The 14,749-nt window shown below is 51.6% G+C and overlaps 1 protein-coding gene across 3 annotated transcripts in view; it reads left to right on the top strand.

Moving 5' to 3' along the window:
* The window catches only part of LOC100543106 (schwannomin-interacting protein 1), a 22,100-nt gene extending 8,504 nt beyond the window's left edge, over nt 1–13,596 (top strand). Inside the window, exons 1-7 of one of the 3 annotated variants that reach the window (XM_010716988.3) lie at nt 7–53; nt 8,343–8,461; nt 10,579–10,696; nt 11,249–11,446; nt 11,722–11,845; nt 12,545–12,638; nt 12,950–13,596. In XM_010716988.3, coding sequence (XP_010715290.1) covers nt 39–53; nt 8,343–8,461; nt 10,579–10,696; nt 11,249–11,446; nt 11,722–11,845; nt 12,545–12,638; nt 12,950–13,001 — 720 coding nt within the window. In that variant the 5' untranslated portion in view covers nt 7–38 and the 3' untranslated portion in view covers nt 13,002–13,596. Of the gene's footprint in view, nt 1–6; nt 54–4,348; nt 4,493–8,342; nt 8,462–10,578; nt 10,697–11,248; nt 11,447–11,721; nt 11,846–12,544; nt 12,639–12,949 lie in introns of those variants that run through there. The other 2 variants (XM_010716986.3, XM_010716987.3) reach the window with 2 other exon arrangements.
* Nucleotides 13,597–14,749: the final 1,153 nt, after the last annotated feature.

Here is a 14,749-nt window from a genome sequence, read left to right as displayed (position 1 = left end):
TCAGCCCGCCCCGCAACGCGCCCGCAGCCCCGCCGCAGATGAAGCTGCTCCGGGTGAGTGCGTGCGTGCGATCCGCCGGCCCCGCACGTCTCTCTGCGGGAGAGCCGACCCAGAAGGGAATGATTTCTAAACGCGTTACGTCGTGCTGCTCAATGAGGAACGGCGCTGGGGTGTTGGACCCCCGCCTCGTCGGGCAGTGGGAGCCCGGCATCCCGCTGCGGATGCGGCACCTGCAGCTGTGGTTTGGTGCCTTGCAGGCACCGGGTTGGTGCTTGGGCTCGATGGGCTCAGAGCTCTTTGCCAAGCTGAATGACTCGATGACTTTACGATTCGTGTTGTGCCTTCGTTGCTGTATACCAGGAGGGTCGGTGCTGCTGTGGGTGCACCTGCTGAGGGAAGGGCAGCGTTTGGGGCTGGGTTGGTCCATCTGAGCATCCCCTGCACTACAGCAGCGCTCAGCAGTGCGTACGTGCGGTGCGGGGCGTGTTGCAGAACGGCCTAGCAGCATTCCCAGCAGCTGAGCTGGGCCTTGGGAGAGGGGCTGTGCAAGGCAGCAGCTCAGCTGCGGCGTTCCTCTGAAGTCAGGCTTCATCTTAAGGCTGAACATCTCTTATTGCTAAAGATATCGTGGAGGGAAATGATATCAGTGTATATATCTGTGTATAGGGGTAATTCAGTCGATTTTTCAGTGGATGCTTTCGTTGCAGCAAGTGCTTCTGGAAATGGATTTCCCTTTTAGCTCTTTTGGAAAAAAAAAAAAAACTGTTTTTTTGATCTCTGCTGGAGGGAAGCTGGTTGTTCTGCAGCTACAAGCCTGTTGCTCCCCTGTCGTTATAAATGGGGCCATTGTTTGTGGGCGGTGAATGTTTTTCTGGCACGTTTGCTGAGATGCTGCAGATCTTGGGGCAGTGGGCACACGGTGCCCTGTGGGCAGTGCATGGTGCCTGGTGGGCAGTGCCTGGTTCTGGCCTGGCAGCATCCCTATGTGCTGATGCCACGGTTTCATTGCACTGCAGCAGTGCTGCTGCATTTGATCTGCTTCCATTGAGCCGGTCTCTCTCCTCCGGAACAGTAAATATAACAACAGAAAGAGGCAGAAGGAATGCAGATCCTGGGGAAACAGGAGCTCAGTGGTCTCAAAACCTTTCTACCCCCGCTGGCCCATTAGCCCAAAAGTCGAACACAAATCCTGGGTTGTGATTCCATCTGGGAGCCAGCAGAGCTGGGGACGGAGCAGCCATGCCTGCCCGTGCTCCTCACATCCCTGCTCAGACAGCTCACTGCAGCTCCTGGGGATTTAAGAGAGCTGCAGAGCAAACAGAGGAGTGAGCCAGCGCGTGGAGAGAGGCTGGGGACATGTTTGCCTTAGGGAAATTCAGCAGAAAAGCTCTGACCCCAGCGCTGCAGAGGGTGGTGGCCTGGGAACCTGCTGCCCTTGCATTCTTCCTTTTGCTCTCCTTTGGGTTCTCTGTGCTCAGGAGGTTCCGAGCTCTGCCTGAGGCTGCCTGCATGCTCCAGTGCCGGGCACTGCCAGCCCTACCAGGGGTCTGCTTCCATCAGTGGAGAATTTCTAAGATCTGACAGAGGAATGCCCTTTGGAAACCTCTGAGCAACCAAATGAGGATACGCAGCCCGAGGGCTGCGAGTAACCCAAGTGTAAACAAAAAGAAACAACTTCTTAGTTAATTTCCTTTCCTGTTTTTATGCTGATTTATTTTCCTGTGCCAAATATTTTGTTCCGGGCTCTGTTGTTGGTTTTTTTCCTCCTATCATTTGACAAGACTTCTTGGCTTCTTCCCACCTGGGCATACTGCTGGCTCCTGATCAGCTGCTGCTGACCACCACCCCAGGTCCTTTCTTTCCATGCCGCTCTCAGCTCTGCTTCACACCCACAGCAATGCATGGGTTTGTGAGTGGGGTGCAGGACCTGACCCTTGGTCTGCTTGGAGTTCATACAATGGGCCTTTGAGAAGAAGCCCCACATGGGCCATATAACACCAGCTGCCCGCTGCTCCCAGAGCCATGGCACAGAACAAAGGCTGCGTTCTGGAAAGCAGGCTGAGGGCCTTCTCATTCAGTCTGATCCCAAAAATGCTCTACGAAATCCATGGGGAGCATGGGATGTGCTAAAGCCCGGGTGGGAAGGGTCAGCATCATTCCCCAATATGCAGTGAGTTGTTTTAGTGCACAGGAAATTTAGGTTTCTTCTCTGACAACTCAATGACAGCAGCATTTGGAAGCTGATGCTGAGCAGAATGGGATGGTGGCGGTTCCCTCTCCCAGTGGAACAAGCACCAAAATCATTTTGGGGCTTTGCATTGACACAAACCAGCATTGCATATGCATGGCATGGTATAATTTAGCTTCTCACTTGTCCACGAGCAATGAAGCAGCCCAATCCCTCACCTTGCCTGAGCAGATCCAGAGGCTGCCACCCCATCCCAGCAGCCCCCAGCCCTGCATTGGGGCCACGCAGCCCCACATATGCCTGTATTAAGATCTCCTTTGGTGCTATAAAAAGCAAGGCAGCCTCAGGTGGCTCTGGCTGCTTCTAACAGCACTCCCCTTACACTCAGCAGCGCTGTAACCATGGAGCTGGCTCACAGCTGATGCAATCTGACGTCTGCATTTTTCCCCAGGAGGAACCCGGGGAAGGAAGCTTTGCAAAAAGATGCTGTGGAATGGGGGTTGTCACCGAGGACAGGGTGGGACAGCATCTGTGATTTGCACTGAGATGTTCCTCCTGCTTGGGACATCCCGGTGTGGGGCTGCATCCCAGCCTGGGTGGCAAGGTTGGGGGCATGAAGGCTGCAGTGAGCAGTGAGGTGGTGTCAGGGCCAATGGAAGTGTTAGACTGCAGTCCCAAAGCCCTTCCTCTACTCTGCGAGGTTTGTTTCTCAGATTTATGGTGCTCTGTTGTGGTAGGGAGAGGAAATGTATCCGGGGAGAGATGCTGCGCTGCCTGCTTCCCTTTAGCAGAACTTTCTTGTGACGTGGATTACCATATTATCATTATAGGTGACTAGAGGTAGGACCTCCCACTGCCCCAGGGGAGGGTCGGGTTGGATATTGGGAAGCATTTGTTCTCCAAATGCTGTTGGAACAGCTGCCCAAGGAGCAGTGGGGTCACTGTCCCCAGAGGTGCTCCAGAACTGCGGGGTTGTGGCACTGAGGGCTGTGGGCATGGTGGGGTTGGGTTGGGGATCTCAGAGCTCTTTTCCAACCTGAATGGTTCTGTGATTCTCTGACCTGGAGGAGATCTCTCCCATCTCCTCCCATTCCACCATGTATCTGCAGGGCAGGACCCAGGGGCCCATTGCAATCCCTGCTGTGTCTTGGGGGAGATCCAGAGCGCAGGGGTGGTGGGCTGTCAGTCAGGCATCTTAAAGTTCTTCCCCAACCCTAACATCGATTCTGTGATGTCTGAGCGTTTGCAGTACGTAAAAACAGGAACCCTTTCCTCCAGGAGGGCCGGTGCGTGCAGCAGCATTGTGTTGTGCACAGAGAACAGGAGATGTTATCACTGCCAACTCAGGGACCCCATTGTCAGCGGGGGAGGTTAAATTTAGCAGCACTGGGAAATGACACAGTGAGTCAGCGGTGGAGGGGAAGCAGAAAGAATGAGGCATGCAGAGAGCTGTGTGTCCTGGGAAAGCAGTGGGATTAAGTGGTTCCCCCGTACTGTTGTTGTTATTATTTCCCCCCTGAAACTTCAGGACTGGGTAATGCCGTGATGGTTAACCTGTGGGTGATGGGAGCCAGCGAACTCAACCCGATGTGCGTTTCGAAAGAGGAGCGGTGGCACTGGGATCTGTCACTGTGGGGTTGCTGAGGGTATTCCTCTGCCACACCGCAGGGCTGTGTCACGCTGAGGAGCAGTGCTCCTGTTGATGTGCTGCGTTGGCCAAACAGGGCACAAACCCCGTTTGTTTGCCTGAAGGATCCCCTGCATGGTCCCCGAGCTTCTGGCTGGGGGAGATAAGGGCTGTGCACCCTGGGCTGGGGCCCTGTGAGCGCATGGGGTGGGCGACGGGGTGATAAAATACCACTTGGGTTCTGTTGGTTACTTCCTAGGAACCCGAAAAAACTCTTAGAGCTCAGAAGCAGCTCTCTGGGGAAGCTGATATCGGAGGCGAGCTCCGCTTTGCAATCACTTCACTGTCGGAGGTTGTGGCTCTGACATCAGACACCGGGATTTTTCCTGCCCTTGTGCAGCACTTAGGGCTATTTTTACCCGGCGCTGCCAGTGGCTGCAGGAAGCCCTCAGCTTTCCTCTCCCGGTCCCGCTCTGCTGCCCGCCCGCAGCTTTGACTTTATTAGGGCAAGGCCTGCGCCCGCAGGGAGCAGCGAGCGGCGATCCCGGTGCCGCGGCGAGCGGAGATGTGCCCACGGGGAGCAGCCGGGGAACGGGGCCATGAGCGGGGCTGGTGATGGAATGGGTGACATCATCGGGCAGGCATCCGCGCGGGATGTGGAGGGGAATTATAAAAAGGTAGGAGACAAAAAGGGGCCTTTTGTCGGCGTGCTCTGCATGGATGGGCACTGCCAAGCGGCGTGCACGAGGCATGGGGCTGCACGTACAGGGCTGCAGAGAGGGCTGACCTGCACAGAACTCCGTGCACGGGGCTGTGTGCGTGGAGCTGCACGCTCTGTGCTGCATACGTAGAACTCCATGCATGGAGCTCGGGCATGAGGATGCACACATGGGGCTGCACCATGGGGCTGCACACATGGGGCTGCACACACGGGGCTGCATGCATGGCCACTTTGCGGCCCAAAGAGCACAGCGCTGGATGCTGGTGCCCCACCGCTGCCTTTAATCACGGATGCCCTCTCCCTGGTGTGATGTGGCAGAAGTGTCCCCTCTGTGTGTCTTCGTCACAGCTTCTCCCCACGGGGCGTTCCCAGACACCTCGTCAGACCAGGAGAGCTGGCATTTGTAGGGCTCCGTGCCACATGGCTTGAGAGAATATGAACATTTTGTGTTTTTCTAGCAAATCTGGCCGTACAAAAACAAGTGTTGCATAATTATAATTTCTGTGAATCCAATCATAGCCTTTGTACTGCACGGAAATAAAAAAGGGTGCTGTGTACGGGTCTGGGACTTTAAATATAGTAATTGTGCATGGCTGGTAATGACAGTCCCTGGCAAAAATAGCCTCCGTGGTGTGGCTGCAGGGACCAGGCAGCTCCACAGCAGTGGGGTGATGTCCCCTGATGGCCCCCATAGGCTTTAACCCCTCGGCTGGATGGGAACAGCACTGCCCTCCAGGCATTCATTTACTTGCAATCTTAGGACAAGAGGTAATGGCCTTAAGTTGCACCAGTTGGATATTAGGAAAAAATTCTTCTCTGTATGAGTAATTGGGCACTGGCACAGCTGCCCAGAGAGTTGTGGGGTCACCATCCCTTGTGGGGTGTTCAGAGCCGTGGGGATGTGGCACCGAGGGCAGTGGGCATGGGGGGGTGGGCTGCAGCTGGGTTGGGGATCTCAGAGGTCTTTCCCAACCCTAATGGTCCTGTGAATTTGTTGTGCTGTTCCCTCCCAAGCACTCTGGGCAGCACAGAGACCAGCCATGCTGGCTGCTCAGCCCTTGCTATCGATCAGTACAGCTCCAGAAATGTCGTTGTCGTCCGCTGTTAATGGAGGGCTGTTAATGGTGGATGGTTCCAAAGTGCAACGCGGAGCCTGGGAGATTGCTGCGGCACCTAAGTTGCAGATAAATATTTGATGTGCACTTTTATTTGCTCTTTTGGGTGACGTCTGTAATGCATAAAGGCTGCTAATACTGCGTCCTGCATGCAGAGTGGGTGAGTGGAGCCAGCCCAGTTCTTAATTCTCAAGTGACACCAATAATACAGCGTGGGCGATGCGCCGGGGGCTTTTCTCATTTCTCAGAAATCAGCAGAAATCTCGTGGTTCCCATCCCTGCACAGGTCGGTAAGGGACAGCCTGACGGATGGGGATTGCGTGGGGATGAAGTATCAGTGGGGCAAATTAGGGGTGTTGGCCAAAGATGGGCTTTTTGTGGTAAACCAGTATGCCTTGTGGATGGCAAGTGTCCGTACAGGGCAAGTGTTTGAACAACTCCATGCTCACCCGGTGTTGTGTATATGCAGAAGGAAATAGATGACAAAATAGGTCAGTAGGAGATAAAGTGGGTCAGGCAGCAATGTGGGCACTGCTGCTGGTGGTGTGAACAGCTAACGGGCCAAGCAGCCCCGACCACAGAATTGGGATGGCCAAGAAAGGGCCCACACAGCATGACATGGGGATCCCACGCTGGTGTCCTCCAAACAAGAGTCCCAGAGCACTGCCCCTTATAACACGCGCATGAATCTTCATCAATTCACAGATTTTCAGGGTTTTTTTTTTTAATCTTTTCAGCTTCTTACTGGATCTATTTCCTGTTTATCAACCCAATCAATTTTTTAATTCTTTTGTTGTTTTTTTTTAACCCCCTGAGGATACTCACTGCCCAGTTGATGCGGGGCAGAGCTGAGGGATGCAATGTCAAAATGCACATTTAAATATAACATGGTTTTACATTTTCCTCGCTAGTACCTTTATATTTTATTCCATGCATTATTTTTTATATGCAAAGTGAGTATATTTGATAGTCAGAAAAACCACATGCAATTTTCCTTCTCAATTTCCAGTTTTCAGTGCCCGACTCGGGATGCATCGAGCAGCTGGCGGGTAATTTATCTACAGCATAAAGTCTGGTTCCCCTAGGTATATTCTATTTCTTAGTAACTGTTCCCTATTTTATCATAACAAATAGGACTCTCCGTTTCTTTACGGTCATTATGCTGTGTCTGTTCTATAAGATGGGATATGCTGAGCTCAGGACTGGGAATAGCGTTATTTCGTATCCCTGGTAATGGCCTGGTGGAGCAGACAAATGGCACATTGATTAAATGTACAGATGTCAGACTGGGAGCAGCTGCAGCCGCAGTGGGACGTGGAGCAAAATTATAAGGGGTGTGGAGAGAGCTCCATCTATAAGGGAAAACATGTGGGAGCAGCCTGCGTTCGTATGCGTTTTAATGCGGAGTGATTTTCTGCACGTGTTGGAGGTAGGGCTGGTGTGCAGGGAATGCATGGCCCCATCCTGCAGCCTCTGGCTTCTGGAGGGAGATGGGAATGTCTGGGCACGGAGATGGGATGGAAGGGGTCCTTTGGGTGGGAAGAGAAGCGTCCATGGTTTCATGAAATACGAAGGTGCTGTGGGGATGTGCCCATCTGGTGCTTGGAGGCAGCTGAGCTCGGAGGTCGGCCCCTGGCAGAGAAGGGCCCATCCGTGGAGGTGTTGGAGGCCAAGCTGGATGGAACCATGGGCAGCTTGATCTTGTGGGGGGCACACAGCCCACAGCAGGGACGTTGGAACTGGGTGATGTTGGAGGTCCCTTCCAACCCAACCATTCCATGATTCTGTGATTTTTTTCCTAAAGAGGGAAAGGTGCACCATGGACATTTACTGGTGTTTCTTCCATCTCTTTCACCCACCACATGCCCAGTGTGGCAGCAGTGCCCAGGGCTGCAGCAAGTGGCACAAGAATTCTGTTTTCCTTGGGTTTTGTGTCACTTCTTCATCTCATTTTGGCCTGCTCTTCAAAACAGTGGCTCCTTTCCTGCGTTCCCAAAGGGGTGGTGTGCTACCAGGCCAGGAGCATCGTCAGTAAATAATATAGAAAAAAGAAAACAGGGAACAACTTGAAAATTCAATACTCCTTGATGCTCTGGGCGTTGTTTTCAATGCTCTGAATTATTTGTAGCAGTGGCAAAGGAGTTAGATTACAAATAAAGTACGTATTTTGGTAAGAGATTGACAACATAATGGGCAGTGCGATGCTGTAATGTAGGTTGTCAGCACTGGGGTTAGATTAAATGATTAGCTATTTTACGTTAATAATTTGCATTTCATTATATGTCACTTCCCTCTGTTGGATAAAGGTGCATTATTTAGGCAGAATTTGAGGCACTGGGTTATGTTAGTGCTGTGGATGCTGCCTGGTACCATTTTCTTTTGCTGCATATTCCTGATCAGCTGTTACATGTTACTTTAAAATGAAATGTTTGAGGGCTTCCAAATGTTCCTTCTGTCCTTGGTTTGCCTTCCTGTCATCCATTGCCGACAAACACCAGTGCAGTACAGCTGTTAATTTGGGGTACAGATCTGTGATTCTCATTTATTGCACACTGACTGCGCAGCCATGGATCGGTGATCCATTTCAATCCATCCCACAGCCTCGCCTTCCTCAAAAAACGCCTCTATGTGAATGCATTGTTCAAACCTTGGTAATTTGATGGCACCTCTCCTGCATTCCTTCCCCTGCAGGCTCAGAAGAATGAGCGGGAGTCCATCAGGCAGAAGTTGGCTCTTGGCAGCTTCTTTGACGATGGCCCAGGGCTCTACACCGGCTGCAGTAAGAGCGGCAAGCCCAGCCTGTCCTCCAGGTACGCAGGGCTGCGGGGCGGGTGGAGGCTGGGCTGCTTGGTGGGGTTGGCCAAGGAGTTGTGTGTCTGAATTCCTGTTGAAATGTGCACATCCAAAGCAGGAGAGAGCTTGGTCTTATTGCTGGGTTAGAGTGGTGAATGACGGGGCCCAGGAGAACCTCATGAGGTTCAACAAACACAAGTGTCTCGGGAACAGCCTGCCCAGAGGGGTGGGTGCCCCATCCCTGCAGGCACCCATAGGGAGGGCTGGGCTCTGAGCACTGATGGAGTTTGGGTGTCCCTGTGCACTGTGGGCAGTGGGACCGATGGCCTTCAGAGGTCCTTTGCAACACAAACTATTCTGTGATCCTATGAAGGCTGGTTAAAAACAGAACTATTGGTTTGTGAAAGAGCATCTTCCTTTGGTGGTCCAAGAGGTGGCCACCTGTTTCATACTGGTCACCAACTGGGCACTGAGCATCCAGGGTGGATCCACAGCATCTGGGTAGCTGAGTGCCTTCTGTGCTGTGGGCAGATGTGGGTCAGGGAGGAAAAAATCCGGGAGAGGCATAAAAACAAGGGGAATCCTACTAGGGCAGCATGGATGTGAGACTAAAATGCAACTGAACCACAGTGCATCTGAAAAGGAAAGTTGTGCTCTGTGTGGTTACAGCTTGAGTGATAACTGCTGTCTTGTAATTACAGGGCAGGACTAATTAACATCCTGCAGCAGGGCTGGGCAGCCATACCATGAGAAAACACCAGATGTACCTGGATGCTGCAGCATTTTGTTTGTATTTATAGTCCAGGCAGAGCACTGGTACGCACTGCATGGGTCAGGACATCAGGACATCCAGGAGAGGCTGACGGTCCCCAGTGCTCCACCACAGTGCTCCCAGTCCTTGTCCCAGTGCCCTGAGGGCAAGCACAGGATGCTTCCTCGTGCTGTTGCATCCTTGTTTTGCAGCAGAGCACACTGCGTATTGAGTCAGGGGTTCCATGCACATCACACGGGGCCATGGAGGAGGCAGTGGGAGAGCTGGGCTGCTGCTGTTGCTGGCTGTCGCTGTGAGCAGCTGGTGCTTGCTCACAGGGAATGGCTCCATGTCCAGCTGTGTCCCACAGGATGTTTCCTGGATTCCTTTTGAGGCCTGTCGCTGCTTCCCAGCTGTGCACCATTTTAATCCAGGATTTTTACAATGCAGTCAGCATCGTTTCTAATACTCTGGTGCTCCCATAGGTGCCTCGTCTGCCTCCCTGTTAGGATGAGCATGGGTCAGGTATTTCGGTCATGCTCTTGAAATGCAGGTGTCCCACAGATCCTGATTTGCACTTACTCTTCCCTTCCTGCGTAATGCAGTTTGAAGCCAAGCCAAAAGCTGTGTCCTCCCCAGCCTGGGCGCTGTGTTCACTCAGTCTGGCTCAAAAGCTCATGCGTTAAAGTTATCTGTTGTATGGCAATAACAAATTAAAAAAATACCACTAAAATAAATGGAAAGTTTGCTGTGAGGACCAATATAAGCCCCTTATTGTACAGCTTGTGTATGGGCCTCCCCCAGCATGGACACGTAGTGATGGAGCACAGGAAAGGCAACAGAGCTGCCCCCAAAGGATCATTTGGAACTTGAATGTAGAAAAAGGAGTGAAGGCTGAGTGCAATGTGAGAGGCAAGCAGCCCTGCTGCAAACCTGCATCACACCATGCTCAGGGCTGTGCTGCTTCTCTTCCTCATTGCACGCTGGGACTTTTAGCATGGACAGCACGTGGTGGAGCAAAAGCTGGGCAGGGCTCTGCTGAGGAGTGTCTGTGAGATGCCATAGTGCCACAAACAGCCTTTTGACAGCCCTCAACAAATCCTTTTGGTCAGCACACGGTGTTTCACGACGAAGCTCTGCAGTATTGTGGGTATTTCTGACGTTCAGCAGTAGATGGTGGTAGAGGCACTGTCATTGTGGAGCTGATGAGTTTTCAATCTGAGCTGTCACTTCGTAATGCTGTGTGGGAATTGTCACCTCCGACCCAGGCGTTGGGTGCTGCTGCCAGTGGGGCCAATGAGGCCAAGCAGAGAGTTGTGCATCACAGATCTACCATTGCATATGGCTCATCCCCATCCCCGTTGTCACCTCTCCTCCCTGCAGACTCCAGAGCGGGATGAACCTGCAGATCTGTTTTGTGAACGACAGTGGCAGTGATAAGGACAGCGATGCTGATGACAGCAAGACAGAAACCAGCCTGGACACACCTTTGTCACCCATGGTAGGTCTGGTGGCTCATCTCACAGAGCACAAGGGCCATAATGAGAACTGCTGGGGCACTGAAGCCCAGAGCAGCCGGCACATTGCTATTACAGGACAGACCTGCTGCAAGGGGGGGGGATGCACTCAAGGGACAGTGCCCTTCTCCTGCTCTTCCTTTCTCTGTGCTCTGTCAGAGCAGTAATGGGTGCAGAGTGGTGTCGGCTCCTATCAGCTCTCCCCTCCTCTGTTCCTTCATGGATACAACACAGAGGCCTCAGACCCGTGGTGGGCTTTCCTCCAGCTTAACCAGCTTGTCCATTAGGCGCTTATCGATCTGTTTGGCTCCATCTAAAGTGCTCAAGTGGCTGTTAATACTCAGAAGAGCCAATCAAGAAATCAGTTTAGAATTAAAAAAAAAAAAAAAAGCCACCCAACCTTGTAATCTTCACCTTGCCTGTAGAAATGAACCCCTCTGTGTGCATACAGAGGGTGTGAAGCTGCAGGTCAGCTCCTTTGCTCTGTCCCCGCGGCGGCGGTGCCGGGCTGTAACGGTGCGTGTCTGCTTCCCTAGAGCAAGCAGAGCTCTTCCTACTCCGACAGAGACACGACCGAGGAGGAGTCCGAGTCCCTCGATGACATGGATTTTCTCACCAGGCAAAAGAAACTCCAAGCTGAAGCCAAAATGGCCTTGGCTATGGCAAAGCCCATGGCCAAAATGCAGGTGGAGGTGGAGAAGCAGAACAGGAAGAAATCTCCGGTGGCGGATCTGGTGAGTGCAGGCTGATGCAGTGGCCCTTCATCCCTCTGCCCTGGGTTTTATGGGAGCAGGAAAGGAGAGGGGGAAGCATGAAGCTCAGTGCTGTGTTAAGACCTCCCAGCTGAGGCTGAAGGCCTGCACTGAGGACTGGCCAGATGCTTTGGTAGTCTCATTGCAGCCACAAATGGGTGTTTGCAGGGAGGGATGTGTCTGGGGCAAACTGGTGCTGTGCAGAAATATGAGTAATTCAGAGAAAAAGAATTAAACAGATGAAAATTCATTTCCAGCTGCCACACATGCCTCATATAAGCGAATGCCTGATGAAAAGGAACTTAAAACCCGCCGACCTAAGAGACATGACTATTGGGCAGCTACAAGTGATAGTCAATGATCTCCACTCACAGATAGAAAGTAAGTGGTCTTTGTTTAATTACTCTTTAGTAAGCACCACCTACTTCAGGATATATGTAAAAATGTTGGTAAATGTACAGTAATGGAACCGTAGAGGAGAGCTGCTGGAGGTGGGCTGTTTGCTAGGGCTGGCTCCTTTGGCTTTTTGCTTTCTTTTTGTCCATCAAACATCAGAAAGCTCCACAAGGTAGCATTGCTCCAGCCTCTAAAAGTAGCCAGAAATACTGCCAGTTTTGTGGCTTCATGCAGCCTTATGGCTGTTTTGATACGATGCTCTGCATGGCCTCAGCAGCATCCACAAGTGGAGAAGCCCCTGGTCCAATAGACACCTCTGAGTACGTATGTTCTGTCTTACAGCACATTAACATGGCTCACGTGTCCTTGCGTTTGCCCCCTTGTCTGTTTTTGCTCTCTCCGAAGGATCCAGGGTTCTTCCCCGGCATCTCCACCTTCCCTTCTCAATAATTAATCTTAAAGGAAATATCTCAGGTGGCTGTAGGACAAAAATAGCCCCAACGCGTTCATTGGGCTGCTCTGCAACTCTGTAACTGCTCGCGTTCGTTAATTACCGTCCCTCCTGGCAGCTCCTGCTAGGGATGTGGAGCTGCTCATGCCTGTGGCTGAAGCACTGCAAAATTCCTCTCCTTGCAAACCTCCCCCTGCTCAGCGCGAACTCTCCTCCTCTCTCCCCGGCCCCAGGCTTGAACGAGGAGCTGGTGCAGCTGCTGCTCATCCGGGATGAGCTGCACACGGAGCAGGATGCGATGCTGGTGGACATCGAGGACCTGACCAGGTGAGGGAGGGGTCCATGGGCCATTTGCCCCCGCTGTCAGCCTTCGGAAGCCACCAAGCCAGCAGGAAAACGGGCATTGCTGTGGCTGTGTCCATGCAGCAGCCCTACGGCTTAACCCCATTGGTGGCAGGAGGCGATGGGGACTGTCACCACTGTGGTGAGATGCAGGTAGCATGGGAGGTCGGTGGGATTGGGGTGTGGGTGACCTCAATCCCACAAGAGCAGGATCTGGGGGGAGACGTGAGCTCGCAGAGTGCCACTACCCCACCTCCATGCTTTTGCCAACACATAACCAGGCTTCTCCTTCCCAGACATGCCGAGAGCCAGCAGAAGCACATGGCAGAGAAGATGCCAGCAAAGTAACCCCAGAGTCTGTGGCAGCAGAGATGGAGCTCGCCTGTCCCTCGCTTCTGTGTCTGTACACGTGCTGATGTCCTCAGTGGCGCGCAGCAAATCAGTGTTAGTCCTTGGTCGTGTCCGAAGCTTTATGTCCGGTGATTGGCCTCTGCTTCTTAATTTATTTTAATTATTTTTTTTTCTTTTTTTACTCGTGCCACTCAATATCAGGCGTTTTAATAATATTATTACAGAAAAAATGTACAGTACTTATAACATTATAAAACATGGCTGAGGAGAGAGGGCAGTTTAACTTTATTTTTGTTTGCTTTTACGTTGGACGATATTTTACCATTGACTACTTTTTTATTCTTCACTGTAGTTTTAAATAAAGAGACTGTACTTGACGGTGCTATACAAGTCCAAAAGACATGCCTGCCTCGTAGTGACGTCGTAACCTTCGGTAATACGTACATTTTAATCAGTTTTCAACATTTTGTGAATGTTGACTACCTGACGTTCATTTTTAGATGTGCTATTAACATTCAGTTGGGTTCAAAGAGTTACCTGCAAAGTTTTATGTATAAAGATGTAAAATAAACATTTAAAAACTTGTTTCATATGACACGTCTTTTTGTTGGCCCGTGGTTGACTCGGTGATGTACTCATCCAACTCAGTGTGCAATGCCTCCTTTGTCATCACCAAAAAGAGCCAAGCACGTACAGCTGTGCAGAGAAGAGAGGACTGTTGTAGAGCTATTTATCTGTAAGCTCATCGTGTTTGTATGACATGGACTTAAGCTATTCTTCTATACTAGCATTCAGCAGGCTAATATTGCGACTATTGTTAGGCCCAGGCACACACAGTAGATGTTTCTATATTTTATTATCCGTGCTGAATATCTCAGTGACTCACCCGTGTCAGAAATTTAGAAAAAGAAAAATCTATGTTAAAAATCTTCAGCAGCATATGAAATGTATGCGATACGGCAGCAGCTCCCCCCTGCCTTGGGGCTGTGCCCTGCTCTGTGGGCACTGTGTCCCTGCTCTGCTCTGCTCCCAGGAGTGGGGACCATTGCCTTCCACATTTTCATTCCCCCCCAACCCCATGACAAATTCCCCTTAGCAAAGCACTCAACTGATGACTTATTCAGGGCGTCTGCAGCAAAGCATGAGACGCATCCAAACTCCATCCCCCCACCACGAATGTATTTTATTAAAATGACACTTACTTATTGTTGTTCTTCCCCTCCTTCCCCTGAAGCAGGCCAGGTGCTGAGAGCTCTCTTGGCATTTCGCAGCATTTTGGGGCACTTTGGGGCCATTTTGCCACGTTGTGCTGCTCCAATAGCAAAGGCTGGCTCAGGTGGGAGCGCCTTGTGCTCGCCTGCAATGGAAACTCCTCTTATTTAATTTGCTTTTTCGGAATCTATGCAGAAAATATATATATAAATATATATAATAGTGGGGGTGTTCACTTGTCAGTATCTCCTGTTGTCTTGCTGCTGTGACCTGCATGCAGTGATAGCTAGCTGCTGCTGTTGTATTCCTGCACTGTGCTTTCACCTGTGAGGCCAACCCCCCCCCATGGGGTGCAGACGGGGGGGGGCTCAGCCTGAAGCCCCACTGCAGAGATGCTCAGCAGGAGGGGCGGGCTGCTCTGCTCACTGATAAGTGCCTTTAATTCTCTGGAGGGAGCAGGCCTGTGGGCACCCAGCACCAGGACAGCCAGTGGAGTGTCCATCTTCAAGGGTTTGGTTTTTAATTAAAAAATA

Source organism: Meleagris gallopavo, chromosome 11 (genome assembly GCF_000146605.3).
Source record: "Meleagris gallopavo isolate NT-WF06-2002-E0010 breed Aviagen turkey brand Nicholas breeding stock chromosome 11, Turkey_5.1, whole genome shotgun sequence".
In the NCBI taxonomy this organism is placed as follows: Eukaryota; Metazoa; Chordata; class Aves; order Galliformes; family Phasianidae; genus Meleagris; species Meleagris gallopavo.
Note: the sequence above shows the minus strand (reverse complement) of the source record. Positions and strands in the feature narration are given on the sequence as shown.